Consider the following 24,590-nt stretch of genomic DNA (forward strand, 5'->3'; position numbering starts at 1 on the left):
TCGCCCTCCCTCACCCTCTACTCAGCCCCTTTGAAAAAGGGAAGAGAGGAAAGGGAGGGATAATAGCTGCAGGTGGCCTAGGAACTAGAGTCTGGAGCTCTGGGAGCCAAAGTTCACAGAGGAGATTTTTGTCTCTGGGCTCTCTGCCCACAAGGCCTCCGGGTTGGGGCTGAGGAGAAGGAAGGGTCACAGCGCAGACAGCAGTGGCGGCCACTCCACTTACCTCGCCAAGACTCTGAACGGGATCTCTCGTCTCCTGGGTCTCCGCTTCTCGTCCTGCCACACGTGGGTCTTCCAGGCGTCCACCTGCAGCGCAGAAGGGAGATGTGATGCACCACCCCACCTCGCTGGAGCCCCACAAGAGAGGGCGCAGAGCTGCATCTCACTGCCTGGCCCAGCTGGGCACTTGCTCCTGCTCGTAGTCGCCCTCCTGGAAGTGAGAGGCCCACTTCTCTCTCGCTTTTAGTCCCTTATCACTAGGCAGACCGCATAACATACAGTCTGCACTGGGACACTTCTGAGAGGGCGAGGAGAACTGCCACAACAGGCATAAGCTGTCGTGGGCACAGCAAGGTCTGTTGTCACCTGACCCCCTGCCTGCAGAGGCAGGAAGCCCTTCCCAGATCTAACACAAGTCCTCTCTGATAAAATGTGAACTGTAGCAACAGCTCATGTGGCAGGGGTGCACATGTTTCCACCATGGAGTTCATGGCCATCATTTTTAGAGATGAGAAAACCAGGGCTCAGAAAGGTGACATCACCCATGATGGTACAGCCAGTAAACTGTAGAACCAGCAGCTGCAGGCACACCATTATTCTATGGGACAGTTTGCCGGATCCTCCCAGGAAGTGGTGTATGGTCAGACACCCTTGGGGGCTCACGCCCATTAGACAACAGGCCGCAAAAGCCACACTGAGAGGCGTTTCCTTCAGTCCCTCTCTGTGGAAAGGGACAGGGGATGTTCGGCCTCCTTGACGGGGGCTTGAAAGGCATGAACAATATGCCCTTGTATCCCCGAATTCCTCCTGTCTGCCCATGTAGGGGGCACATGCAGTCTCCACAGCTGAGCTCTAGGAGGAAGAGGGCGGAAAGCGCCTCCCTTACCTGATAGTAGTAGAATGGGGACAGGATGTAGTTCAGCATCTCCTGGTGAAACACGGGGGTGATGCTCCCCGACATTGGAGGGACCAGCCAAATCCAGTCAGCTGGGCAGCCCCCACGGGTCCGGTACTCGTTCTGCATGTGTTTCATGAAGGACTCTGCTGCAGAGTGGTGGTCCATGATGGTCACATTCTGCTTCTAAATGAGACGAAGGCAAGAGAGGAGTCGACGTGGGGTGGGAGAAGAGGAGTGGGGCCAGCTGGCTGCAGAAATGCTCCTGAGGGAGCGAGGGAAGGCTGGTCATCTGAAACGGGTCAGTGACGCCGCCTGGCCCCTTCTCACCTGCTGAGATCATGTGCCCAAAGGGAGGCACTTCCAGGGCCCAAGACATCATCACAGCCACAATGAGCCTGGATCCCATGATGCCCTCTGCTTGACTCTCTGGGGCAGCATCCGGCTTCTTATGCCCACCAGTCTCCCCACACTCCTAGCAAACAGCTCTACCTGGATGCGAATAACTCAAACTGCAGTACTTTTTGCAGCTAAGGCCACCCTAGCCATGTGTTGGTGGGGACTTCCAGGCATCAGTTCCCTGAGATTGTGCTTTCTCAGCAAAGAAGGAACTAGACAGCACTGTGGAGGGGGTTGAAGCACTGAGATCATTCTAATGTAGGGAAAATAGGTCATCCACATCCTAAAATTAGAGGCCATGGGGTCTGGGCCAACCCAGAATGATATAAGAAAAATAGCCACGACCCCCAGTGTCTGGGGCAACCCATTCAATCAGAGACACTTGTAACACAGTAGTCCAAACTCTGACCTCTTGCTGGCCATGTGACCTCGAGCTATTAGTTCCTTAACCTTGCTGAGCTTCATTTTCCTCATCTGTAAAACTGGGATGTGAACTGTTGCTATATCATGACATTACTGAAAGGATACAGGAGGTTAGTGGAAGCAAAGCATCGTAAGTGCTCAATAAACATTAGCTGGTATTATTATTTCATCTGTCAGGCATTGCACAATGCCCTGGTATGACAAGGGGAAAGACGGCCCCTTCTCTGCATCAGACTATTGTTTACTAGGGGAAGCAGAAAGGGTCAGCCCTTGTCACGAGGCCTGGTGGGAGCTATGATGGAGACAGGCAGGTGCAGTTCAAGAAGGGTAGAGAGGAGGACCTAATGGCAGACAGAGGCCCAGAGAAGAGGTACAGGGGCTCAGGGACAGCTTCCAAGGGAGGGAAAATCTTGAGAGAGAGGTGCAAGTTCGCAAGGAGTAGGAGCTGTATGAGTCAAGGCTGGAAGGGACCAGAACAGTCAGTTGATGCTGGGCCCTGTAAGTCCAGCCACATCTTTGAAAAATTTATAAACTTACTTCTCAACTTACTACATAGCCCAGGCTGGCTTCAAACTCAAGAACCTTCTGCCTCAGCCTCCCAAGTACTGAACTGTCCTTGAATTCTTATAGGAGGTACTGTTATTATCCCCATTTTACAAATGAGAAAATAAGGCCAGGTCCTTTGAAGGTTATTTTGCAGGAGGTGACGAGGAAGTCCTGAGCCTCTCAAGCCATGGAAGGACTTTGTCAGCAGCAGTCAGGAGACGGCTGAGACTGAATTCTCTGAGACACATCCCCATCCTGCCAGTGTGAGGGCTGGTGCTGAGTCCTTGGGAGTCAGGATGTGTGGTCCCTGCCAGCCCTTTCTGAGCTGGGCCAGCCCCAGGGGCTCCTCCTGTTCCATCTTAGCTCTGAACCCCTACTCCATCAGTACTGGGCTAGATCTGCCCATGGTGTGATCCAGCCATGGGGAACAACGATGATCCTTTATACAGTACTGTGCTTACCACTCAGGGCCCCATCTAGTGCCTGGCACATGACAAATGCTCAAATGAACTTTGCTGAGTGGATGAATGACTCTCTGCACAGTGTTCCAGTCTCTAGGGGATTAGTCAACTTTGCGGAGATGGTCCGATCTCTTAAAGTAGTATCTTCACACATCCTGAGCCTTCCTCCCGAAGGCCATGGAAGTATAGGAATAGTGTAAACAGGAAAAGCAGATGGAGGAAAGGCTCAAACCCATCAAGAACCAGCCTGCTGTGTGTAGGCACAAGAAATGGGCGCTGTAACCACTTCTCATGCAGGCTTGCACTCATTCATACATCCAGCATTTATACATTGTAGCATCTGGCTATGCCAGATACTACTAGGCCAAAGGTGCAGCCACAAATGTGAAAGACAAGATCGCTGCCTCAGGGAGCCCTGTGGGGCTTATATTCCAGTGGGGGAAACAAAACAACAAAGACAGACAGAAGTAGATATACTATATAATGCCAGAAACTGTATTGTGAAGTATTTTGAAGAAAAAGCAGAATTAAAAAACTAACAGAGACAGGATGGTGATGGGGCGAGGGTATTCTTTTACATGACATGGTCAGGGAGAGCCTCTTTAAGGAGGATACAATTGAGACCTGCAGGAAGGAAAGGAGCTGGTCATGGGATGATTTGTGGAAAGAAGACTCTAGGTAGAGGGCAAAATAAGCACAAAGGCCCTATGGTGCGAATCCTTTTGGTGAGGTTGAAAACCTGACAGGAATTTCAGCATGACCAAGCAGTGGAAGATAAAAGCCAGACTGGAACTACCAAAGGATGATGAAATGTCATGAGACTGTGCAAAAAGTTTTGCTGTAAAGAGCAGCAGATAAACCAAGCTCGTGCCTGGAGGAAGCCCCAGGATCGGGAAGAGTTGTTTGGCTAGCTGTTCATTTATTTCCTTTAGATAGGAGCTGGTGCAGCCTCTCTGCACACAGATTGGAATGACCCCGCGAGAGGGAGACAGTGGTGATCCAGAGAGGAGAGGGAATTTTGTTCAAGAGTAGAGCCCTGGAGCAACAGAGAGGACAGGAGTCAGAGCTCAAGTGCAGAGACTGACAAGTCTTGGGAGGTGAGGACTTGCCTGCTGCTGGATGGCTAGAGCAGGCCAGCAGGCTTCTTTAGCCCTGCATCCCAACACTGAGTAGCTTCCAGGTACACACTGGCTGTTCCACACTTGTCTGACGCATGCATGAATGAGCAATGCTGTGAGGGGTACACCAACCACCAGACAAGTAGCAAGGCCCTTCTCACCAAAACATCTTCAGCCCCACGAAACCTCTGGCATACCTGGAAGCTATGGAGCACAGCAACGTTGATCTCCGTGACAGCGCGGTCTTTCCAGAGGGAGGCCAGTGTGTGTGTCTCCAGGCCCATCCTCCTGCCCACCTCCTGCAGAGGCAGAGCAATGGGGTGAGGCTTCCCCAGGAACTACCCATGGCACTGCCCCCAGCAGGCCCAGCTAGGCAGCCTTCTCACCTCCAGGATGTTGTAGCGCTGAGCATCACAGAAGTCCCGGACGCCAATCTCTGTGCCCATGTACCAGCCATTGAAGGGGCACCCTGGGAACTCGAGGCCACCCACCTCGAGCAGCATGTTGGCCACTGCGGGCAGGGCATACCACTTCAGCCCCAGCTCCTGGAACCACTCGTACCTGGTGGGAGGGAGGGCCAGCTGTAGGTGGGGCCTTCTCCTCCACCCCCACTTGCACCAAAACAAAAATAAAACCTTCAGAAAGAGTCCACCAAGAAAATTCCTTTCCAAGAGCTGATCTCTAAGCCATCTCCCCAGGACAGAATGAGGCCCAGTTGTCACTCATTAAATGGAGCTTTCATTCACCCATGCAAACACGTATTAAGCATCAAGCATGTGCCAGGCTCCGTGTTAAATGCTGAAAATCCAACATAACATAGCAGTTAGGGACAGAAAGCTAGGATTCAAGCTCTGCCTCACTATTGAGCAGCAGCGTGACCTTGTGAGCTTTTGGCTTCTCTGAGCCTCAGTATCCCTAACATGAAGCAGTAACATCAAACTCTTGGGATTACTCTGAAGATAATAACATTATTCACTTGCACATTCAATCACTCCACAAATGTTTATCACCGAGGGCCTACTACGTGTGAAGTACCCTGCAAGGTGCTGGGACATACTGGTGAACAAGAAAGGCAAGATCCCTATTCTCGAGGAGCTTACAGTCTAGCATCTAGACTCTAGATGGTAAAGAGGTAAACAAATCAGTAAGAAAATAAAAATAAGAATCAATAGCCTGAGGGTAAGGATGCCTACTCTATTTATATGAGGTGCTCAGGAGAGTGTTGTTAGAGGTGACACTGCAGGAAGTAACTTTTGACGAGAAGAAATGAGCCTTGCAGAATTCTGAGGAAAGTGTATGTCATGTAGAAACAAGTACAAAGTCCCTGAGGCAGGACTGAGTTCAATATATTCAAGGGACAGGAAGAAGAGCCCAGCTCAATGCCTGCCAGACTTAAGTCTCAGTATCTGGAGGTATTTTTGCAGTTATGAGAAGCACCAAAAGCAGGGGCTGAGGGAACTGAGCTCTTAAAGTCACTGTAGACCTATATTTCCTCCACAGTCAGGCGAGGGAGCGCTAGGAGAGTTGTCTGGAGGGCAAAAGAGGCCTGGGTGGCTGAGACTGAAAAATCTCAAATGGGTTCCTTCCTGAAATCACTGTTTCTCAAGCCACTAAAGCCCCGTGCATTTAAGGCTCTGACCATCAACAAGCTGTATCCTCACAAGTCCGAAGCCAGAGGGGTGACAAAGTGGGCCTTGAAAGCCAGCCCTCTGGGGTCACCTGCTGCTGGCTACGCTTTGGGAGAGCTGCAGGGAAGGGCCTGAAGGCTGGGGTCACTGGGGCACAGAGCGGGGACACATGCTGATTTGCACTCCTGCACCCTCAGAGGCTTACTTGGGATGTTCCATGGGCACCTCAAGCACAAGATCCCGTGGGATTTCAAAGAGTTCTGGGTCACGGCCGTCAGCCTGCAGGACCAGAGGCAGCACATCGAAGCGGCCGTAGTGGGGCTTCCAGCCCAGGTCAATGCACAGCTGAGAGACGAGACCAACCCAGTGAGCGTGCAGGCCCAGGCCCTTGGTCTCCTTGGGACTCCACTCTGTCACCCACCCCTGGACTCCTTGCCTGAAGGTCCCAGGGTACCTGAGTGAACTCCAGGTTGGCAGGGTCCCCTCTGATGGTGCCATCTGGCATCTGGTAGCCAGCATACCGGATGAGCTGAGCATTCCAGATGCGGAAGTCACGCTTCCCATCAGTCCGCTGGGGGAACACGGTGATGGCCGACCTTCCCCAGGACATGGACAGTGCTGGTTACCATCTGGCCTTAGTAGGGACTCCGAGCCATGCCCTGCTGCTAGTACCTCCCACTCCACTCCCCACTCTGCAGCCCCCTGTACCCAAGCCGACACTTGCTCCTGCCAGCTCCTGCGCTTCCTCCATGACCTGCACAGTAGTGCCCTCTCTGGGAGCCCCCATCCTGCAACCCTTTTCCTTGCCACCGCATATTCTCTGCCTGCAGCTGAGTTAGTTGGATGCTTGTTCAGTGCTGGTCATGGGTTCACAGCAGGCTGGAGCCACGTCTTAGGGTCTTGGTCACCTCTCTATCCCGCTCCCTTCCCTTCTTTCCCCACCCGCCAGCCTAATCCTGGTTGAGTCCCCATCAGGTGGGCGGTAAGTATTTGCTGAACACGAAAATAAGTGAATGACACTTTCTGTTCAATCCTATGGGGGTGGAGGGGGACACAGTGACAAGCAGCAAGTCTCCTGTCTCTGAGAAAACACCACACCAGAGCCATCTGCTAGAAAACTAATGTCTCACCCCTCTAAAACGTGGGGAGCCCTAACTGAGCAGTGAAGAAGTTACTTCTTAAACATGTAACTTTTGCAAGGGTCCAAGACAGAAGGAAACCACAGAAATAAGCTACTGACGGGCTCAGCTCATGGAGGCGGGCTCTCTATAGAGGTCCCTGAAAAACGGTGTATCTTTCTCCTTTCTCTCTCTTCCTGGTTTCTCCTCGAGCTGGGGATGCTTCCCCTATACCCACCTGTATCTGTTGTCTAGAACTCTGAAGGAGGGAGAAGTGCACCCACCTGATGTTGCCATTGTTGGTAGCATAGCGCAGGTGTCTGCAGATGTGTTCAAACATCTCCTGGGCTGTGGTACAGCTGCGGGCATCGAAGACCTGCACACACCCACCAGACCACGCTGTCAAAGACTATGGGGCACAGGCTTCATGGTTGACTGGAAGCCTCTGGGGACAGTAGCAGCCTGCACACCAATACCCTGACCAATGTGGAGGGGCACAGTCTCCTCTCAGCATAGACAATCCCATCTCACAGCTGCCCCATCCAGCCTTTCTCCTGCTCTGCTACAGGAGCACAGGTAAACCTGCTCAGAAGACTCCAGTAAAGCCCAAATCCCAAGAAAACCTGACTTTAAGTTGCCAGGAGTCAGGATTCCAACAGCCCCTGCCTGGTTCTTTTGCAACATGAGCATGTGTTACACAGCCAGACTTGGCTTCCCTGGCTTTTCTTGTTGCTTTCTCTGTCCACATGCTTTCAGTATGATCCAACAACAAATAATCCCCCAACAAAATGATGGCCTAGGATACTGGGATAAATCGAATGTTTTCTTGCATCCAAGAATTCAAATATTCAAGGCAAATGACCTCTTTCACAGCACCAAAGCCTCAGCAATAGCAAGAAGGAGGTCATTCTTTGGTTTTATGGTGGCATTTGGTCTCCCAAGTTTAATACAAGAGAGAAGGATCAGTTAGAGAATCAGATTTGAATCAGATTCTAGATATCTAGCAGAGAAGCCCCTACACATCCATCTCAAGTTGGGAACCTGGGGCTTTGGCTTCTGTCTGTGGACCCCAGAGGGTCACCTGCTTAGGGTTTGGGGCTGCCCACCTCCCTCTTGGCTCCCTACCTGCAGGTTGGACCACTGGATCCTCCCAATGCAGCGGGGGGCGTTACGCCAGGCAAGCTTGGTGGCGAAGATGAGCTCATCTCCTGTCAGCTGGTAGGTTCCTGTTGTTTCTATCTCCTTTGTTACTGCTTCCACCCTGGCCAGATGTTCCTCTATTTTTGCCCTGGGGGACAGGAAGACATCCGGAAGATCAACAATGAGAAGATCTTACCTGGAGATTAACTCAATCCACAGAAGAAGGAAGTGAAGTCAGACACCACCAGGGCAAACTCTCTCTCACTAGAGATTGTCCCCTCCAGGTCCAGCTACATGGACTCTCATTTAGTCTGTAGGAGTTCCGTATTTAATGCACTGCTGTCACCATCTTGAAGTTCTTAGTCATGCTAAGGAATGAGGAGTCCACATTTTCATTTTTACCCTGGATCCTGAAAATTATGTAGCCTGTGATGAGCTGGACTGAACCCTTGTTATTTCTAAGTGCTTTTTTCTTTAACTATTTATCATAGCAAGGGTTGTGACCCTTCTCAGCTATTTGCAAGCCTCAGAGGAGCAGTGTCCAATCAGTCGTGGCAACATCATGCCTCTTTCAGTCAGGAGAGCACCTGTTAACCTTGTCACAGCTAACAGAAGTTGCGCCAGGCCCTCATGCAGCAGCTCCTGTATACTGAGACTTGTGTGAGCCATGTACTAGGCAAAGCAACTCACAGGCATGGTCTCACAAAGTCTGTGAGGAAGGGTTTAAATTTTTTCTTTTCTCTCTCTCTCTTTTTTTTTTTTTGGTACTGGGGATCAAACTCGGGACCTTGCCTTTGCGAGGCAGGTGGCAGAACCACTGAGCTAAATACCCAGCCCCAATTTTTTCTTTTTTTGAGACAAGGTCTTACTAAGTTGCCCAGTCCTCAAACTCAAGCCAATTTTCATGCCTTGGCCTCTTGAGTAGCTGGGATTACAGGTGCACCACCACCTGCTGGCTTAGAAGGTGTTTTGTGTTCATTTTATAGTCGGGAGTCTCAAATCTCTAGGGAGTTAAACACCAGGCCCAGGAACATTAGCACAGCAAAGAACAAAATCAGGACACAAACCCAGTTTGCCCTGCTGCCAAGCCCAGGTTCTTAACTGCCTGCAGAGGCCCTTCTACCTTCCATCCCAGGGGGAGTACAAGACCTGAGATGTTGTCTTCAGGAGCCCGGGCAGGTCCAGACACAAGCAGGGGAAGGGAGGGTCAGGACTCAGGCCACAGCATTCTAAGGCCTGCCCAGGCAGGAGCTGCACCCAGTGATTTCTAAACATGCTTCAAAAATATCCCAAAAGGAAGGACTTGGTCAGAAAGGCTTTGAAACACACACACACACACACACACACACACACACACACACACACACACACACTCAGAGCAACCTTGAGCACAACTAAAAGCTTTTGAAATGGCAACAAACAAAACTATTTAAGGAAAAGATTCCTAAGGCCGCTGGTCCGTGACACAGAACAAAATAGCCTTTTGGGTGTGCAGAGTGTCTTGACAACTCTTCCTTGATTAGGGAAAGAAGCACAAAGACAAAACACTGGGTGATATTTACCCTCAAGGACATCCCTGCCATAAGGAACTGCCTGGCGAGGTCCACAAGCCCTCCCCAAACAAAGCTTTGGGCAACTTCCCCTGTTCTGCGCTCAAGCACAGAAACAGCAGTGACCATGGCTGCCACCAAAGCTTCTAACATACACGGGAGCATCAACCCATGAATATTAGTAGAACTCATCACTCACATCTGTGCCCAATTCCCTTAGAGTTTTATATTTTACCATTTCACATAGCCCTGTTTCTAAGGCACTAAAAAAAATGCTATGATGCCTGTTAGCTCTGAAAAAAAAGGAATGACCTCCATCAGCAGCAAACAGATTTGAATGTGACATTCAGCAAGTCACAGTCTCTAAATACATCGTAATTCTTCATACACAAAGGATGACCAAAGCCGCAGTGGGCCGTGCCTCTGGCTGCTGGTGTCACTGTGGGGAGGGGCTGCTAGGCATCATCCCAGGACCCTGGAGGGACTGAGAAATGGAAGTTCCTTCAGTGAGGAGCAAAGGCTTTGAACAGCCACCAAGCCAGGTTGCCCAGGTCCGGACTAGAGTAAGACCCCAGGGCCCAAGAGAGATGCCAGGGCACTGAGGTTGAAAGCAAGGACTCCGGGCGCCAGCTACCTGGGCTCAGCTCCCAGCCTGGGGCTGAGGATGTGAGCCTTCAAGTATGGTATCTTCCTCTGTGGCCCTCAGTGTCCTTGTCTGCAGAAGGGGGGTCATGACAGAACCCATCTCATGAAGTTGAGGTTTCATTAAACAAGCGACTTACCCAGAGCCCTGCATATGCTTTGTGCCAAACAGATAGAGAAAAGCACTGTGGCTCAGTGAAGTCCATCAGGGAAAATCCCTGGGCCCCGAAAGGCTCACTAGATAACAAGTGGGCCAACAGACCAAAGCCGGGAAGCCCTGCAGTCACGAAGCACTTCCGGGGAGACTCCAGTTACCCCACTCACAAAGCGGCAGCCCCCAACAGCTCTCCACCCAGCTGCACGGGAAAATTGCTGGGACCGTTGAAGAACACAGGGGTCTGGTCCTTTCCCACCTCCCAACATGCTGCTGCCCTTGTTTGTCAACTGAAGAATGACTAACTAACTGTAGAACTGAAGGACTCTCAGCAATGCACTCACAGAAGCTTCACTGCGTAGGAAGCAAAAGGAGAACCCCAGGAATGTGGAACCCCACAGGCCTCCGTGCAGAATACTGGCCTGCCCTCTCCAAGCCAGGTGGCCTTAATTCCAGCAGGCATTTGGTGACCCTGGGTGTGTGGCTGGGCTCCTGTGCTCACAGCTATAGCAGTAGGGGATTGGCAAGGTGGTCTCCAAGGAACTTTCTATCTCAAGCATTTCACAATAATGAGGTCCATGTAAATTCACAATCAAGGCTACTTTGTGCTATGACACAATTCTGAACTTGCACAATCCTCAGACCAATCTTATGAGCTAGTCTATTGTCCTCGTTTTACAGATGAAGAAATTGAGGCTCAGGATGGATTTACCAAGGATTCAGCAGTGGTTAATAGCAGAGTCAGGAATCGAACTCAGTTAAACCCCACCCCACACTTTTAACCCCAATTCTGAGCACTTCCTCCAGGGTCTACTCCCCTGGAAAACTGCCCTGCATTCACTGCAACTTTGGGAAGGAAAGGGGTCTAGGGGTATAGGATAATTGCTGGACACAGGGAGCTTGGACAGAAGAGGCAGTAACCCTCGGACGAAAGCCTTACTCTTTGAAGGAGTCATAATACTGGTTGACAAATTCTATAGCTTGAGGTAGAAGTTCATCCAGAGGGGTAGGCTTGTCCCTGGGTCCTCTGGTCAAACTTCTTGGGTTCATGATGGACCCCAGGCAAGATTTGGACTTGCAAGTAAAATTCTGGAAAGAAAGAAGCAGGTGGTGAGGATGGGAGTTTGGCCTCAGGGCCTTCCTCCCCCAGGGCACCTGGCTTCCTCCCTCCTCTCTGGCTGTGCCTCCCCGGCCCTGACACACCTCCTCCTTGGGGTCCACAGGGCTTCCTCTCCACCCAGATCTCCTCTCTACTGGCCAAGTCCTGATGGGTGTGAGCCAGCCCGGCCTCTGTCTGATCCTGGTCTCCAGCCAGACTTAGACCCAGACCAAAGGCTACAGTTCAGTCCCTGTTCTTTCTTATTTAAAGAGGCCCATTTGGCTCCAGTGGTATCAGCCAAATTGAACTGAAATGAGACAGTCCAAGTTGCAAAGCCATAGAATAACACAAGAAGAAGTCCAGAAATACAGATGCCCAAATGTTTACTGGGGTGATTTCAGGTGGTGGGCAGGGGGCTTTTGTGGTCTTGAAATTTTCAATTCTTCCCCACTTTACACCCATAGTATACACTCTAAAGTCAGAATAAGGGACTTAAGGGCTGGGGGTGTAGCTCTGTGGTAGAGTGCTTCCATAGCATGACAGGGGTCCTGAATTCAATCCCCAGCTCCACAGAAAGAAAAAGAATAAGGAAATTAAAAACCAGAAAGGAGCCTTTTAAAGAACCTTTAGTCCAACCACTCATCGGTTGCTTAAAGCCTTAATCTCCCTTGAGTCCTGCCTCTTCACTTAGTTCAGTCTAGCTTTGGCCAGTTCTATTAGAAAATTCCCCCTGCTGAAATCTATGTAAGAAAAGTACTACTTTCTTTCTGTAATCATTTATCTGACTTTCTGGATTATCCATTACTCATTAGAGTGGTTAACAGGGAGTCGACACTGTTTAGTTCCTGCTATACTTTGTGAGGACACAAGTCATGGTCCACAGAACCCTTTGCCCAAGCAGATAATAGTTTGATTTGCCCAGGGAAGCCCAAAGAGCCACCATAGCTTTACCAGCTTGGGACAGCTTCTCCCCAGAGCCTGGATTTCTCACCTTTTTGGCCTTGTTGTGGAGTGTGTCTTGCAAAATCATCCCACTGCCCCAGTTTTTGATCCTCATGTGCTGGGGGCAGGTCTGTGAAGGCTCATGTGGCTTGCTCTGGGATTCTGGAGTCTTCTAAGAGGGAGAGAAACCAGATTTTCCCAAATACCCATAACCCCAGGACCTCATAGTTCTCTCCAGCCTCTGGACTCTGCCCCAGCTTGGGTGGGATGGGCATCCAGAAGTGGGCAACAGGGCAGAGGGTCAGTTCTCGACCCTCTTACCTTCCCAGCAGCCAGGCCACCTGGGCCTGGACATTCTGAGAGCTCCAGGTGCCTGGGCCTCAGGTCATGCCTCTCTCCTCACAGAGGCCCTGCCAATACTTGCTCAGAGGAATTGCAATAGGAGGGACTCAGGTTCCACATGAGAGAGCCTGTCACAGCCAATACTGTACCACCAAGGACAGAAATTAGACAGGGAGGAATATACCACTGCCTTCCTTTCCCCAAGGTAAGGATATGAAACCCATGTTCTCTCCTCTCCCACCCATTGCCTTGCCCACCTCCCTGGAACTCTTGAAGTGGAAAGCACTTTGGGAAGGTGGGACCCATTGCCTGTACCACCAGCCCAGCCAGAGGTGCCAATGTGCCTCGGGAGTCATATCTCCCAAACTACTGCAGATCTTCCTGGCTCTCACCCATGCCTCTGGGTCTGGGACCCTCCACTCACCACCCAGACCCTGGCTTCCTGTGCCCTTCAGCAGCTTCCAGTGGGTTGTACAGCCTGCATCTGCCCAGGACAAGGAGGAAGGGGGTTCCCACATTCATGGGACCCACTGACCTTAGCCATCCCCAGAAGGGGCTGGGAGGATCCATTTTGGCGCTTGCTAGGGCTGCAATATTTGGGGTCATCCTGTGTTTCTGGGCTGTGAAAGGAAACAGCTGTCATGATACAGAGTCTGAGAGTGGAGGCGGTCTTGGAATACCCTCTGCCAGCCCTTCATTGTCCACAGTGTGGGAGTGAGCTGCTCATGGCTTCCAGTCAAGGAGGGCAGATCGGTCAGATAGAATCTCCCCACCATCACCATCCTCCCACTTCCTCTTCCTTCTTCCCCATCCAAAGGCAAAGGATAGGAGGAGAGCTGAGCCAGCTACTGGCCCAAATGGTGACACCCAGAAGCCCTGGGGAAAATGTTCCTTTGCAAAAGCCAGGTGCCAATGTGGTACCGGGGCTGGTGAGCTGAGAACGGCTCCCTCAGCTCTGTCCTCCCAGCACCAAGCACTGTCCACCACATGCTTGCTTCTAGTGACTTAATCTTTTCAACTTAAAACACTTAATTTACCTTGGCTTATTGGTTCGTTCTACATTTTTATTCTGGAAAATGTGAAATATACAAGAGTTCTAAGAATTGCATAATAAACTTGCATGGGCCTTCACCTACTCAACCCCATTTACCAGCTATCAACTCGTGGCTCATCTTGTTTCAGTGATAGCCTCCTGGCCTCAGGAAAGACAGCCTCACTAACAAATGGTGCTGGGAAAACAGGCTATCTACATGCCAAAGGTCGAATCTAGACCCATATCTCTCACCATGTACTAAATTAAAATTAGGATGGATCAAAGATCTAAATGTTAAAACAGAAACAATCTGCTGGAAGATTAATAGGTGAAACTCTTGAAGACACAGATGTAGGCAAGGACTTTCTGAATAAAACTCCAATTGCACAAGAAATAATACCAAGAATCAACAAATGATCATATCAAATAAAAAAGTTTCTGCACAACAAAGGAAACAACCAACAACAAAACAACCTAAAGAATGGAAAAAAAAAATTAGTAGCTCCTAGACAGAGAACTAATATCTAGAATATATAAAGAACTGAAAAATATTAGAGCCCCCCAAATAAAAGACCCAATCAAAAAATGGGTAACTGAAATGAATGCACACTTGTTAGAAAAAGTACGAAGAGCCGATAAACATATGAAAAAATGTTCCACATCTGTGGCCATTAAAGAAACACAAATTAAAACAGCACTAAGATTCCATCTTACTCTAGAAAGAATGAGTATAAAGAAATCAAATAATAACAAACGCTGATGAGGCCATAGGGAAAAGGAACCCATACATTGTTGGTGGGAATGTAAACTAGTATCACCACTATGGAAATCAGTATGGAGATCCCACAAAAAACTAAAACTAGAAATTCCATTTGAATCAGCTATTCCCCTTCTCAGTAGCTTCCTGAAAGCGTGAAATACATCATATTACGGTGCTACATGCATACTCATGTTTATAGCAGCACAATTTATAAGAGCTAAATCTTTGAAACAGCTTGTATGTCCATCACCAGGTGAATAGACAAAGAAAAGGTGGCGTTTACACACAATGAAGTACTACTCTGCCATAAAGAAGGATAAACTTGAGTTATCTGTAAGAAAATGGAAGCATCTTGAGACTAAAGTGTTGAGTGAAATAAATGAGACACACAAGCTTAAATATCACAGGGTTTCTCTTATATGAGAAACCAAAAATATAAACAAAGAGAAAATAAAAATAAGAGAAATTAGGGAGGGAGATAGGTCTTTTACAAAAGGGGAGGAGATCAAGCAATGGAGGGAAGGCTGAAGGAGGGAACAGAGGGGGATGATAAAGGATTGAGATGTGTTACGTACCTGTGCCAACTCCCCACAAGGAATGCAATCATTATGTACTGCAAATGCGTACCGATAAAAAATCAAATTTAGGGCCGGGGATTTAGCTTAGTGGTGCTGTCGCCTGCCTTGCAAGCACAAGGTCCTGAGTTCGACCCAGGTACCAAAAAAAATTAAATTAAATTTTTAAAATATATATCCTCCTGGCCTCTCCCTTTATTTGAAAGCAAAGCTAAGATAGAATATCATCTACATAATTATATACATTACATTGGAGCTTGAGATGATTTATAACTATAAATAGATAATATCCCTATACAAGAACGTACCCACAGTAGTCTCCCCTTATCTGTGGAATTGTCTTCTATGGTTGCAGTTACCCAAGGTCAACTGTGGTATGAAAATATTAAATAGAAAATTCCAGAAATAAATAATTCATAGGTTGTAAATTGCACAGTATTCTGAATAGCATGATGAGGTCCTATGCCATCTCACTCTGTTCTGCCTGGGATGTGAACCATCCCTTTGTCTACAGAATCCACACTGCCTACACTACCTGCCCATCAGTCACTTAGTAGCTATCTTTGTTATTAGATCAACTGTCAGTGTATTACGGTGTTTGTGTTCAAGTATCTTTATTTTATTTAATAATGCCCCCAAAATAAAAGAGCAGTGATTCTGGCAAGCTGAATATGCCCAAGAGGGGCTGTAAAGTACCTCCTTATAGTGAAAAGGTAAAAATTCTAGACTTACTAAGGAAAGAAAAAATTGTAGGCTCAGATTTCTAAGCTCTAGGCAAGAATGATTCTTTTATCTGTGAAATCGTGAAGAAAGAAAAAGAAGTTTGTGCTGGTTTCTCTGTCGTACCCTAAACTGCAAAAGTTACAGCCACAATACAATATAAGCATTTAGTTAAGATGGACAAGGTATTGACTGTGAGTGGAAGATATGAACAGAAAATGGATTCCAATTGATGGTAACATGTTGCAGGGGACAGGTGGCAACTATACAAAGATTTCAGCAAGGAATCCCGAGACAAATGACACCAAGCCATTGGCTGCAAGTAAGGGACAGTTACACAGATTCAGAACTATATTTGACCAAGAAATGGGAAGTGGGACATAAATAGAATTAAGATGTATTATGTACATGTCCCAGCTCCTCACCATAAATGTAGTCATTACACACTGCAAATCTGTACTAATAATTTTTTTAATTTTCAAAAGTATATATATATATATATATATATATATATATATCTTCACTGAAAAATTATTGGAGGGGTTGCATCTGCAGAGTTGAAGTTGATTAAGGTCATCCAATCACCAATATCACCATGGGTCAATGGATGGTTCACATTCACAAAATGTTTATTACAGTGTATTGGTATAGTGGTTCTATTTTATTACTAGGTATCTCACTTTGCCTAATTTATAAATTAAACATTATAGCTGTTAAATATGTACAGGAATAAAATATAGTACATAAAGGGTTTAGTACTACTGCAGGTTCAGGCATCCACTGCAGTCTTGGAATGTCTGCCCTCCAGAAAAGGGGAGCTACTGCACGTATCACAAAGCAATTTATATCACAGTCAAGTAACACAGAAGCCCCATGAAGAGTCCTCTGGGTGATTGTCTATTGTCTTCTGACAAAGGTTCTTTGCTTGGCCAAACTTTGGTCAGACTTCTGGATCTTATCGTAAGCCCATCTGTGCACGTAAATGGAAAATACATTTCGAGCAAAGAATCTTGTTAAGTCAGTTTATCAATAACCCCCCATACACATGAGATCTCATCACCTCTGATAGCTAATCGGGTTCCTCATCCTCCACCATTCCTCAGTAATGTTTGATCACCCTGGTCTATCTTCAGCAAGAATCCTGTTAGGTCAGTTTAGCCAGAAACCCCTGTATCCCTGATGTTTTGTCTTAGAAAGTTTTCCGCCACTGCCCCCAACCCTGCTCCCTGGCTATGTGCTTCTATTTGCCCCTGCTATGCTCCGAGTTGAACCCACTCTCCGTCCCACTGCAAGACCTAGCAGCAGCAGTCCCCATGTCCAGCATATGATCCTGAATAAAGTCTTCCTGGACAAGTTCTAACACGGATCATTAACACGTATCATACTTTTTTCTTTAACACATTCCTCCCATCTGGACTGGTTTGCCTCACCAGAAAAAAGGACAAATAAAGCCAATATAGACTTATATGGAATTTGGAACAGATAAGCCATAGCTGAACAGTCATCATGAGAATCTCAATGAAAAGACGTTTCGGGTCCTGAGGCCTCCAGAAACTTCAGATCAGAAATGCCACCTGGCCTACAGTAATATTTAAATTGATAAACAGCATCCTTGCACAATTAATATCACCGTTTACCCCAAATATCAGAAAGCATCATTTTCAAGGGCTGTCTGAAAATCCCCTGTGTACGAGGGCACTGGTTACCCTGACACATGCCTGTGGCTGGAGGTTTGGCATGTGTCTAGTTCTCCGCCCTTATAAATAATGCTTCAGGGCCAGGGATTTACCTCAGTGGTTCCGCGGCCTCCCCTGCAAGCGCAAGGACCCGAGTTCAATTCCAGATACCAAAAAAAAAATAATAATCCCTCAAACCACATTATGACCTGGTGCTGGTCGTGTGTGCTTGCGTGTGTGTGTGCTTGTGTGTGTGTGTGTGTGTGTGTGCGCGCGCGCGCGCGCATACAAGCACCCAGGGAAACATGCCAATAAATGTTCACAGTGATCATCATTAAGCAATGGGATCGACTTTCATTTTTCTTTATACTTTTCTGCACCTTCCAACTTTTTACAGTGGTTGTGAATTTCTTTCATAATTAGGATTCTTTTAAAATATGGGAAAAGTGTAAACAAAGCTTTGCTGGGCCCACTGTCCACCCTGGTTAATAGATTTTCTTGGGCTGGCTGCTGGGGGATCCCATGACCAAATGCCAGGTGAGCACTTTAAGGCTTTGGATTCTTCCTTCTAAATTACTGCGTGGCTGATCTCACGCTCACAGACATCCAAGCCATTCGACTGAACCCTCAGCTGGTCCTGCTTGGCCCTTAGTGAGGCCGGGAGACCTCTAGGACCCGCCATCAAAGGCTGGGCCAGGGGTGTGGAGGCCTGCTTAGAGCCTAGAAGGATCCGCAGGTCCTAGACAGGCTGCTGAGGGCCAGCCACCTCTGTGGCTGTGGGAGCACCCTGGGGTCCTGCTGCGAGTGTGGGTCCCCCTCCTCTGAACCAGCCTAACTCTCCTTATACCAAGGATATGGGCAGAGGATGGCACTCTTGGAAATAGGTTTTATGTGTTTTGTTTTGTTTTTTAAAGAACCTCTTTGCTCTCTTAACCATATCTGAAATCTAAAGAGAGCAGCAGTCCCAGGGCTGGAATATCAGAAGAGCTCCCATGTGCTGAAATATCTACAATTTAGCCCGCTTAGACGCCTCTCCGGTTGCAGGTGGGATTTCTCTGGGCCTTTCAGGGGTCCAGAGTTGCGAACTCTGTCTTTGTTCTAAACGAAGCGAGCACTTCGAGCAAGCAAGCACTCACCCATGGGATCCGTACAATGCACATATTCCAGCCCTCCCGCTTTGCTCAGCCGCCCGCCTCTCTCCCCTCTCCCCACGGCCCTGCCCTCCCCGTACCTAGCTCGGAGGCATCGCGTGGGCTTTGGTGGGAGGATCCTGCGCAGGAACCTGTAGAGCCGCGGCCGCGCGGCCTCACACGCCGCGCTCAGCCCCTCACGCATGACTCGGCTGCGGCGAGAAGCCACAAGCTCCTGGCCCGTCGGGGCTGCAGCTTTATCGCTTCTGGGCCCGAGCCCCCGCCCCCGGGCGGGGCAAACGGAAAGGCCGAGATGGCCTCCTGGCTCTGAGGGGTCTCCAAAGGGAACTCACCTCAGCGATCCAGAACAGCAGACTGGATGATCCTGGACTGCCCCTAGGCTAAAACAAGGCTGGGGGCCGGATGTTTGGTCTGCTTTATTTACTCTCTCATGCAATAACAAGAATCATCACAAAAACTCTCATTGCACGGTACTTTACAATCTGCACGGGAAGTCTTTCCTGTCTGTCATCTCCTCCAGTCCTCACAAAATCCAGTCTAGAGGCCAGTCCCTGTTGATATCTCTATTGGGGAGGAAGTGAAGGGGACTCAGAGAGGTTAAGGACTTTTCCCAAGGCCACACAGTAGCCTTGGGGCCAACCCCAGCTCAAACTGTCTCCATCTTCTAAGGGTTACCCCCAGGACAGGTTCTTTTCTACAGAAAGTGAAGGACTGGCCTGACTGCTAGTAGGAAATAGAGGGCAGGGGTGTCCGACCAGATGTCCTTGGGACCTCTCCACCTAGGAGGCGTAAAAGCTTGGGAACTTTGTTCCCGATCTGGCCAGGCTGAGAGGATGCAGGTGGGAATGGGGCTGCAGCCTTCAGGGACCCCTCCCCCCAACATATTTCAGCATATTCAGTCCCAAGCCCAAATCACGGAGGAAGGAGTGAGTGTATTGACTCTGAGCCAGCTGCAACCCTACCCAGAGAGCAGCGCTCAGCTCACTCATCTCGGCTCAATTTTGTTCTGAATTCTGTATTCTTCGCCTGGATGTTCCCCCATTTGCCTCGGTCTTTAGACATACACACGCACGCACACACACCTCGTGCTCACTTCCATTTCAAGTGTTCACACAAGTCATAGACTCATCAGCCACAGAGAATAGGTTCTTGGTCTTATTACACCTGAGTAGATTTTAAAATTATTTTTAAAACAAAAATACATTAATTGGCTCCCTTTGCTTGCAGACTAAAATCCCCTTTGTGGCCTGCTTCCTCTTCCGGCAACATCCTCCCTGCCCCCTGGCTCGGTGGCTGCAGTCCAGTTGTGCCACCCCCTCCAGAGAGCTATTGCCCTTTTCACTGTCTCTTTTACAGCCCAATGCATCCTCAGGGAGAGCCCACAGAGTGTAGAGTTTAAACTCGGTTCAAATCTCAGCCCCAGCACTTCCTAGATCTTGGCCTTAAATAGATCATTCAACCTTGTAAAACCAGGGATAATTGTGGTTCCTGCCTTCTATTGACATGGTGCTAAGGACACTGTAATTGTCCTATTAGTTTTAGCAGTAACACATGCAATTAATAAATAGCTCAGACAACTTATTGGTAAGCAGAAAAGCTTTGTTGCCTTTTTTTTTCTTTTTTGGTGGTACTGGGCATTGAACCAGGGCCTTTACACTGACCTACAGTCCTCTATTTATTTATTTATTTTTGAGACAGGGTCTTACTAAATCGCTAAATAATCCAGGCTGATGCCAAACTTTCACTCCTCCTGCCTTATCCTCCCAGAGCTCTGGGATTACAGGAGTGTGCTGCCACACCCAGTTCTTTGTTGACATTTTAACTCTCAGCACAGCACCAAGTGAGTACGCATAGGCATATAATTGTCAATGCCATCCAAAAGGTGGCAACCCTGAGTAGTGTTTCTGAGATTGCAAGGTTGAATCCTAGCTCTGTTCTTTGCTAGGAGATCTTAAATATTTCTTTGACAGTCTGGGCTTCTGTATCCTCAACTCTTAAATAGGGTATATCCAAAATTCCTTCCTTGTGGGTTACCAGGAGGGTCAAGTAAATTAATGTGCTCTATTTTCTCTCCATCCACTCTCATGTCTGATTTGAGCCCCTCACAGCGAAAAGAGGAGGAAAAAAAAATAGATGGGGCTGGGAATTTAGCTCAGTGGTTCCGCTGCCTGCCTTGCAAGCGCAAGGACCCAAGTGAGATCCCTGGTACCAAAAAATAAATAAAATAGATGGTCAAGGAAGCCGGTGGGCCTGACTTCACAGCCCCACCCAGGGATTCTCCTCGGGCTCTGAGCTCGTGTCTCCAGGGCTGTCTACAGACACAGTCAGTCCTCAGGAATATGGGCAATGCTAGTAGAAGAGGGGAGTGAAGGGCTAAAGCCTGTAGGACACAAGGAGGTTTCTGGAAGGATAATGAGTCAGGCTGGGCGTAAAGAGAGGGGATGGATGGGACCTAAATAAGTGGAGGAAGGAATGTGCAGTGCATAGGAGCTGGGAGGCTGAGGAAGACTGGGCTGGGCAGGTGGGATGAGCCCTCTTTCTGGGCAGGGTGGTCATGCAGAACCCTCACCCTCAGGCCTCAACGTGGTGACAGGCCATGGGGAGCTACTGCAGACTCTAGAACAAAAGCATTGCATTGCTTGCTAGAAGTCATTTGGTGGGCGGGGGGGACGGGGGGACTGGGAGTAGGGCAGCCAGGAGGCAGAGGTCACAGGGAAGAGAAGGAAGGGGTGAAGCCACTATCAGTCTGCAGCATTTTGAGACTGAAGGGCCAGCAGGACATAGAGGCCACTCAACTCTGTTCTCATCTCTTTGTCTCTTGATCACTACAGACTTAACTGCTGGGTTTCAAGTGTTCTGGCCTCCAATTCACCCCCCACACACGGCACCTAGACTATCTTGCTCAAGAATCCACAATGCGAAAGTCCAAATCCCTCACCCTGCACTCAGGCCCTGGAGCTAGAGCCTGACTACAGTCAGGTTCACTTCTGCCTCTTCGCTCCTGGCCCCTCTTCCTGGAAGGTCTCAGCTATATCCCTCCACATTCAATGCACTTTTCCAAGTCCTCGGAGCCCAGCTTCTTCTGTGAAGCCCTTAGGGAGACTCTGCTTAATGTCACTCAGCCCCATTCCAGCTGCCAACAGCCAGCACAATGATGACAACCACAGCCAATGCATTTCTGGAACCCTTGTTCTATGCCAGGCACTGCGCTAGGTAGTTTACCTGTTGAACCTCCTCACATCCTTTCCACAACTCCAGGAAATAGCATTACTACGCCCTCCCTCTGAGAATCAGAGGCTAGGGGACTTGCCAAAGGCCACAGGGCTATAAAGGGGCAAAACCATTTGCTTCTCTCCAAGTTTATGGCTCTTAACTGGGCTGCTTTTCTGCGGCACCAGGACTGGTACACTCAGGATTGTCGTGCTATGCGCCTCTAGGGGGCGCCCTGCCCACCATAGTCCCTGGGAAAGGCTGCTCTGGAACTGTGCGGCTGCGTGGAAGCCCTGGGCAGAGTGGGGCTTTTGTTTAATTCTGTTTCTTGTTGCAGACTAACTTGTCCTCCCAACTGAGCAAGCCTCCACGCCCAGGCCAAAGCATGGTCTCCGCTAGCATCCTCAGAAGCCTGTGCACTGACTAGGTGGTAGACTAATCCTCTCAGTTCCGTGGTACATCAAGCTTGCTTCTAAGGCTAAGGACGGGACATGAAAGATTTATACAGACTTTGGGTTCAAATATCAATTCCATCAATTACCAGGAAGGTGACTGAGTCATTACCCCCGCAGAGCTCCTGTTGCCCCAGCTCTTGGATGAGACAATGCACACTTGACCTAGCAGTGGCAGAGGTTGGCTGAAATACAGAGTGTGCAAGCTTTGGAAAACAGCAGCAAACCCCCTGCTCATCCAGCACCTGCTGTGTGCAGATACACTTCATCTGCTTTCCATGAGCCTCTCATGCCAGCCCTAACATCCTTCAAGGTGGGACCACATGCTGCCAATGGGCATGTTTGAGGTTCAGAGAGGTTCACTTGCCCAAGGTCGCAAACCCTTAGAGAGATGGCACGTGGCCAGCTCCTGTGGCACAGCACAGTGCTTGAATATAGTTTGTCTAACGTCCTGATACCTTTCCACAGGCTGGTGGTCAAAATATCTAACAATTGTTGCATCACATTCCCAGGCAAATTGGCACAGATGCCAGGATGCTGCCAGTTCTAACCTCCAGGTTCCTCTGCCTCCCATTCTCCAGCATTCTTCTTCCCAGGATTCCACATCCCCTCAGGGTAGCTCTGTGCCAAGTCCCTTCTTGATTTTATAGTGTCAGGCATAGTGTGGTGTCCAGTCAACAGGGACCTCCAAGAAGGAGCTTCAAGGCCAGCCCTCAGGAAGGACAAGAGCAGAGAGAAGACTTCTGGGGTGTGGTCACAGAGGGGATGGAAGCCGAGAGGAGACAAAGTAGAGGTAGTGGCAGACAGTGCTTACCTGTGGATGATATGAATGGCTTTCGCTGTGTTGTTATTGATGTCCTTTCCCTCTGTGAAGTTGTACTGGTGGGATTTGGCCTTCCGCAGGAAATTCCAGGGACAGGCCATCTCTGTGGCTTTGCAAAGTGGATCACTTATCTGGATTAAAACTCAGATGTTGGTGGCTGTGGGGCTGCAGAGGGTGAAGGAAACTGTGAGGCAAGGCTGAAGACGAATTTCCCAAACTGGACCTTCCCCGTTCACTAAAGATCAAGAGAGAGCTAAGTCTTACAGCCCCACTTCATCAGCACTTTGTTTCCTCATTCCTATTTGGGGGTCGGGTCTGAGCCTTTATAAATGTAGACTTCAATTCTACAAAGCCACATAATCTAAAGGAACAACATAGAACCTGTCACCAATAACAGTTTCACCAATAACCAAGAACAAACCTCTTGAACAGGAGCCTCCTTAGTCACCTGGTAGCTCACCTGACCTAAAGGAGGCTCATCCCTGGCCCAAGGCAAGGCGGGCAGGATCTGGGAGCTCACTGTAACTCATCAAACATGGACATGCAGGCCTGACCCTGCAATCATTGCTCCTCCTAAGGCAACCTGCCCCCTTTTTTACTAGTCAAAGAGAAAGTAATATTTTTTGTGAAAAATGCATTTAACTCTCAGTATTTGAGATTATCTCCTTTGAAAAAGATAAAAAACAGAGACCCAAGACTTGGGTTTTGTCTGGACTTCCCCATCGCAAACCTCCTCATTGGGAAAAGCCTTCCTCTGTGGCCAGCTTGGTACACATCCACGTTGGAACCTAAAGTCCCGCATGGCTCCAACCTTGGCTCTATTCGTTACTTGACCTGGCTCAGGTTCAGTAACTGCAACTTGTTTCTTGTTCATAAAATGGGATTAATACTATCCATCTTACTAGACTTTTGGGAAAAAGAGTTACATAACCCTTCCCATTCTGGATTCCCCCAGAAACCTTTTCCTTATAATATATTGAGCACAGCAAATATTTGCAGAAAAGAATTCTGAATGGGATGCCCTCCCTAATAGTCCAAATTTATAGAGCTTTGGGGTGTTTTGTTTTGTGGTTCTGGGGATGGAACACAGGGCCTCAGGCACGCTAGGCAAATCCCCACCACGAAGCTACATCTCAGACATAGGCAGAGATTTCCCAGTTTTCCTTTTTTTTGGTACTGGGGATCGAACTTGGGCCCTTGCGCTTGCGCAGCAGGCAGCGAAACCACTGAGCTAAATCCTCGGCCAGATTTCCCAGTTTTCTAAGCTTTCCCGATCAGACAGAAGCAAAACCCTATCAGAACAGCAGGTTCCCCAGAGACAAAGACAACTCACCTCACAGCTGGCTGTGCAGCCCTGCAGAGCAAGGATGAGCAAACTGGGGGAAGAGGGGCTGCGTTGGCCTTGAGAACTTCAGGACCACCTGTGACTACCCGTTCTTCTCACTAATGCAGCTGAGAAATTTCAAACCATTGATGTGCTGGAGGTCTGTAGGCAGAGCCTCAGTCTTCAACTC

At 48.8% G+C, this 24,590-nt stretch overlaps 1 protein-coding gene across 3 annotated transcripts in view; it reads right to left on the reverse strand.

Moving 5' to 3' along the window:
* Nos2 (nitric oxide synthase 2) overlaps positions 1 to 23,194 on the reverse strand; it is a 36,193-nt gene extending 12,999 nt beyond the window's left edge. Inside the window, exons 1-12 of one of the 3 annotated variants that reach the window (XM_004856965.3) lie at positions 18,672 to 18,903; positions 13,212 to 13,296; positions 12,384 to 12,506; positions 11,234 to 11,382; positions 7,933 to 8,095; positions 7,092 to 7,183; positions 6,144 to 6,285; positions 5,895 to 6,034; positions 4,448 to 4,622; positions 4,259 to 4,360; positions 1,106 to 1,300; positions 224 to 306 (exon numbers count right to left, since the gene is read on the reverse strand). In XM_004856965.3, the coding sequence (XP_004857022.2) occupies positions 224 to 306; positions 1,106 to 1,300; positions 4,259 to 4,360; positions 4,448 to 4,622; positions 5,895 to 6,034; positions 6,144 to 6,285; positions 7,092 to 7,183; positions 7,933 to 8,095; positions 11,234 to 11,382; positions 12,384 to 12,506; positions 13,212 to 13,296; positions 18,672 to 18,775 (1,553 nt within the window). In that variant the 5' untranslated portion in view covers positions 18,776 to 18,903. Of the gene's footprint in view, positions 1 to 223; positions 307 to 1,105; positions 1,301 to 4,258; positions 4,361 to 4,447; positions 4,623 to 5,894; positions 6,035 to 6,143; positions 6,286 to 7,091; positions 7,184 to 7,932; positions 8,096 to 11,233; positions 11,383 to 12,383; positions 12,507 to 13,211; positions 13,297 to 18,671; positions 18,904 to 23,067 lie in introns of those variants that run through there. The other 2 variants (XM_021238230.2, XM_021238232.2) reach the window with 2 other exon arrangements.
* Positions 23,195 to 24,590: the final 1,396 nt, after the last annotated feature.

This window comes from Heterocephalus glaber, unplaced genomic scaffold (genome assembly GCF_053883595.1).
Source record: "Heterocephalus glaber isolate CG9 unplaced genomic scaffold, H.glaber_assembly_v1.0 deba00001564, whole genome shotgun sequence".
Classification (NCBI taxonomy): domain Eukaryota; kingdom Metazoa; phylum Chordata; class Mammalia; order Rodentia; family Bathyergidae; genus Heterocephalus; species Heterocephalus glaber.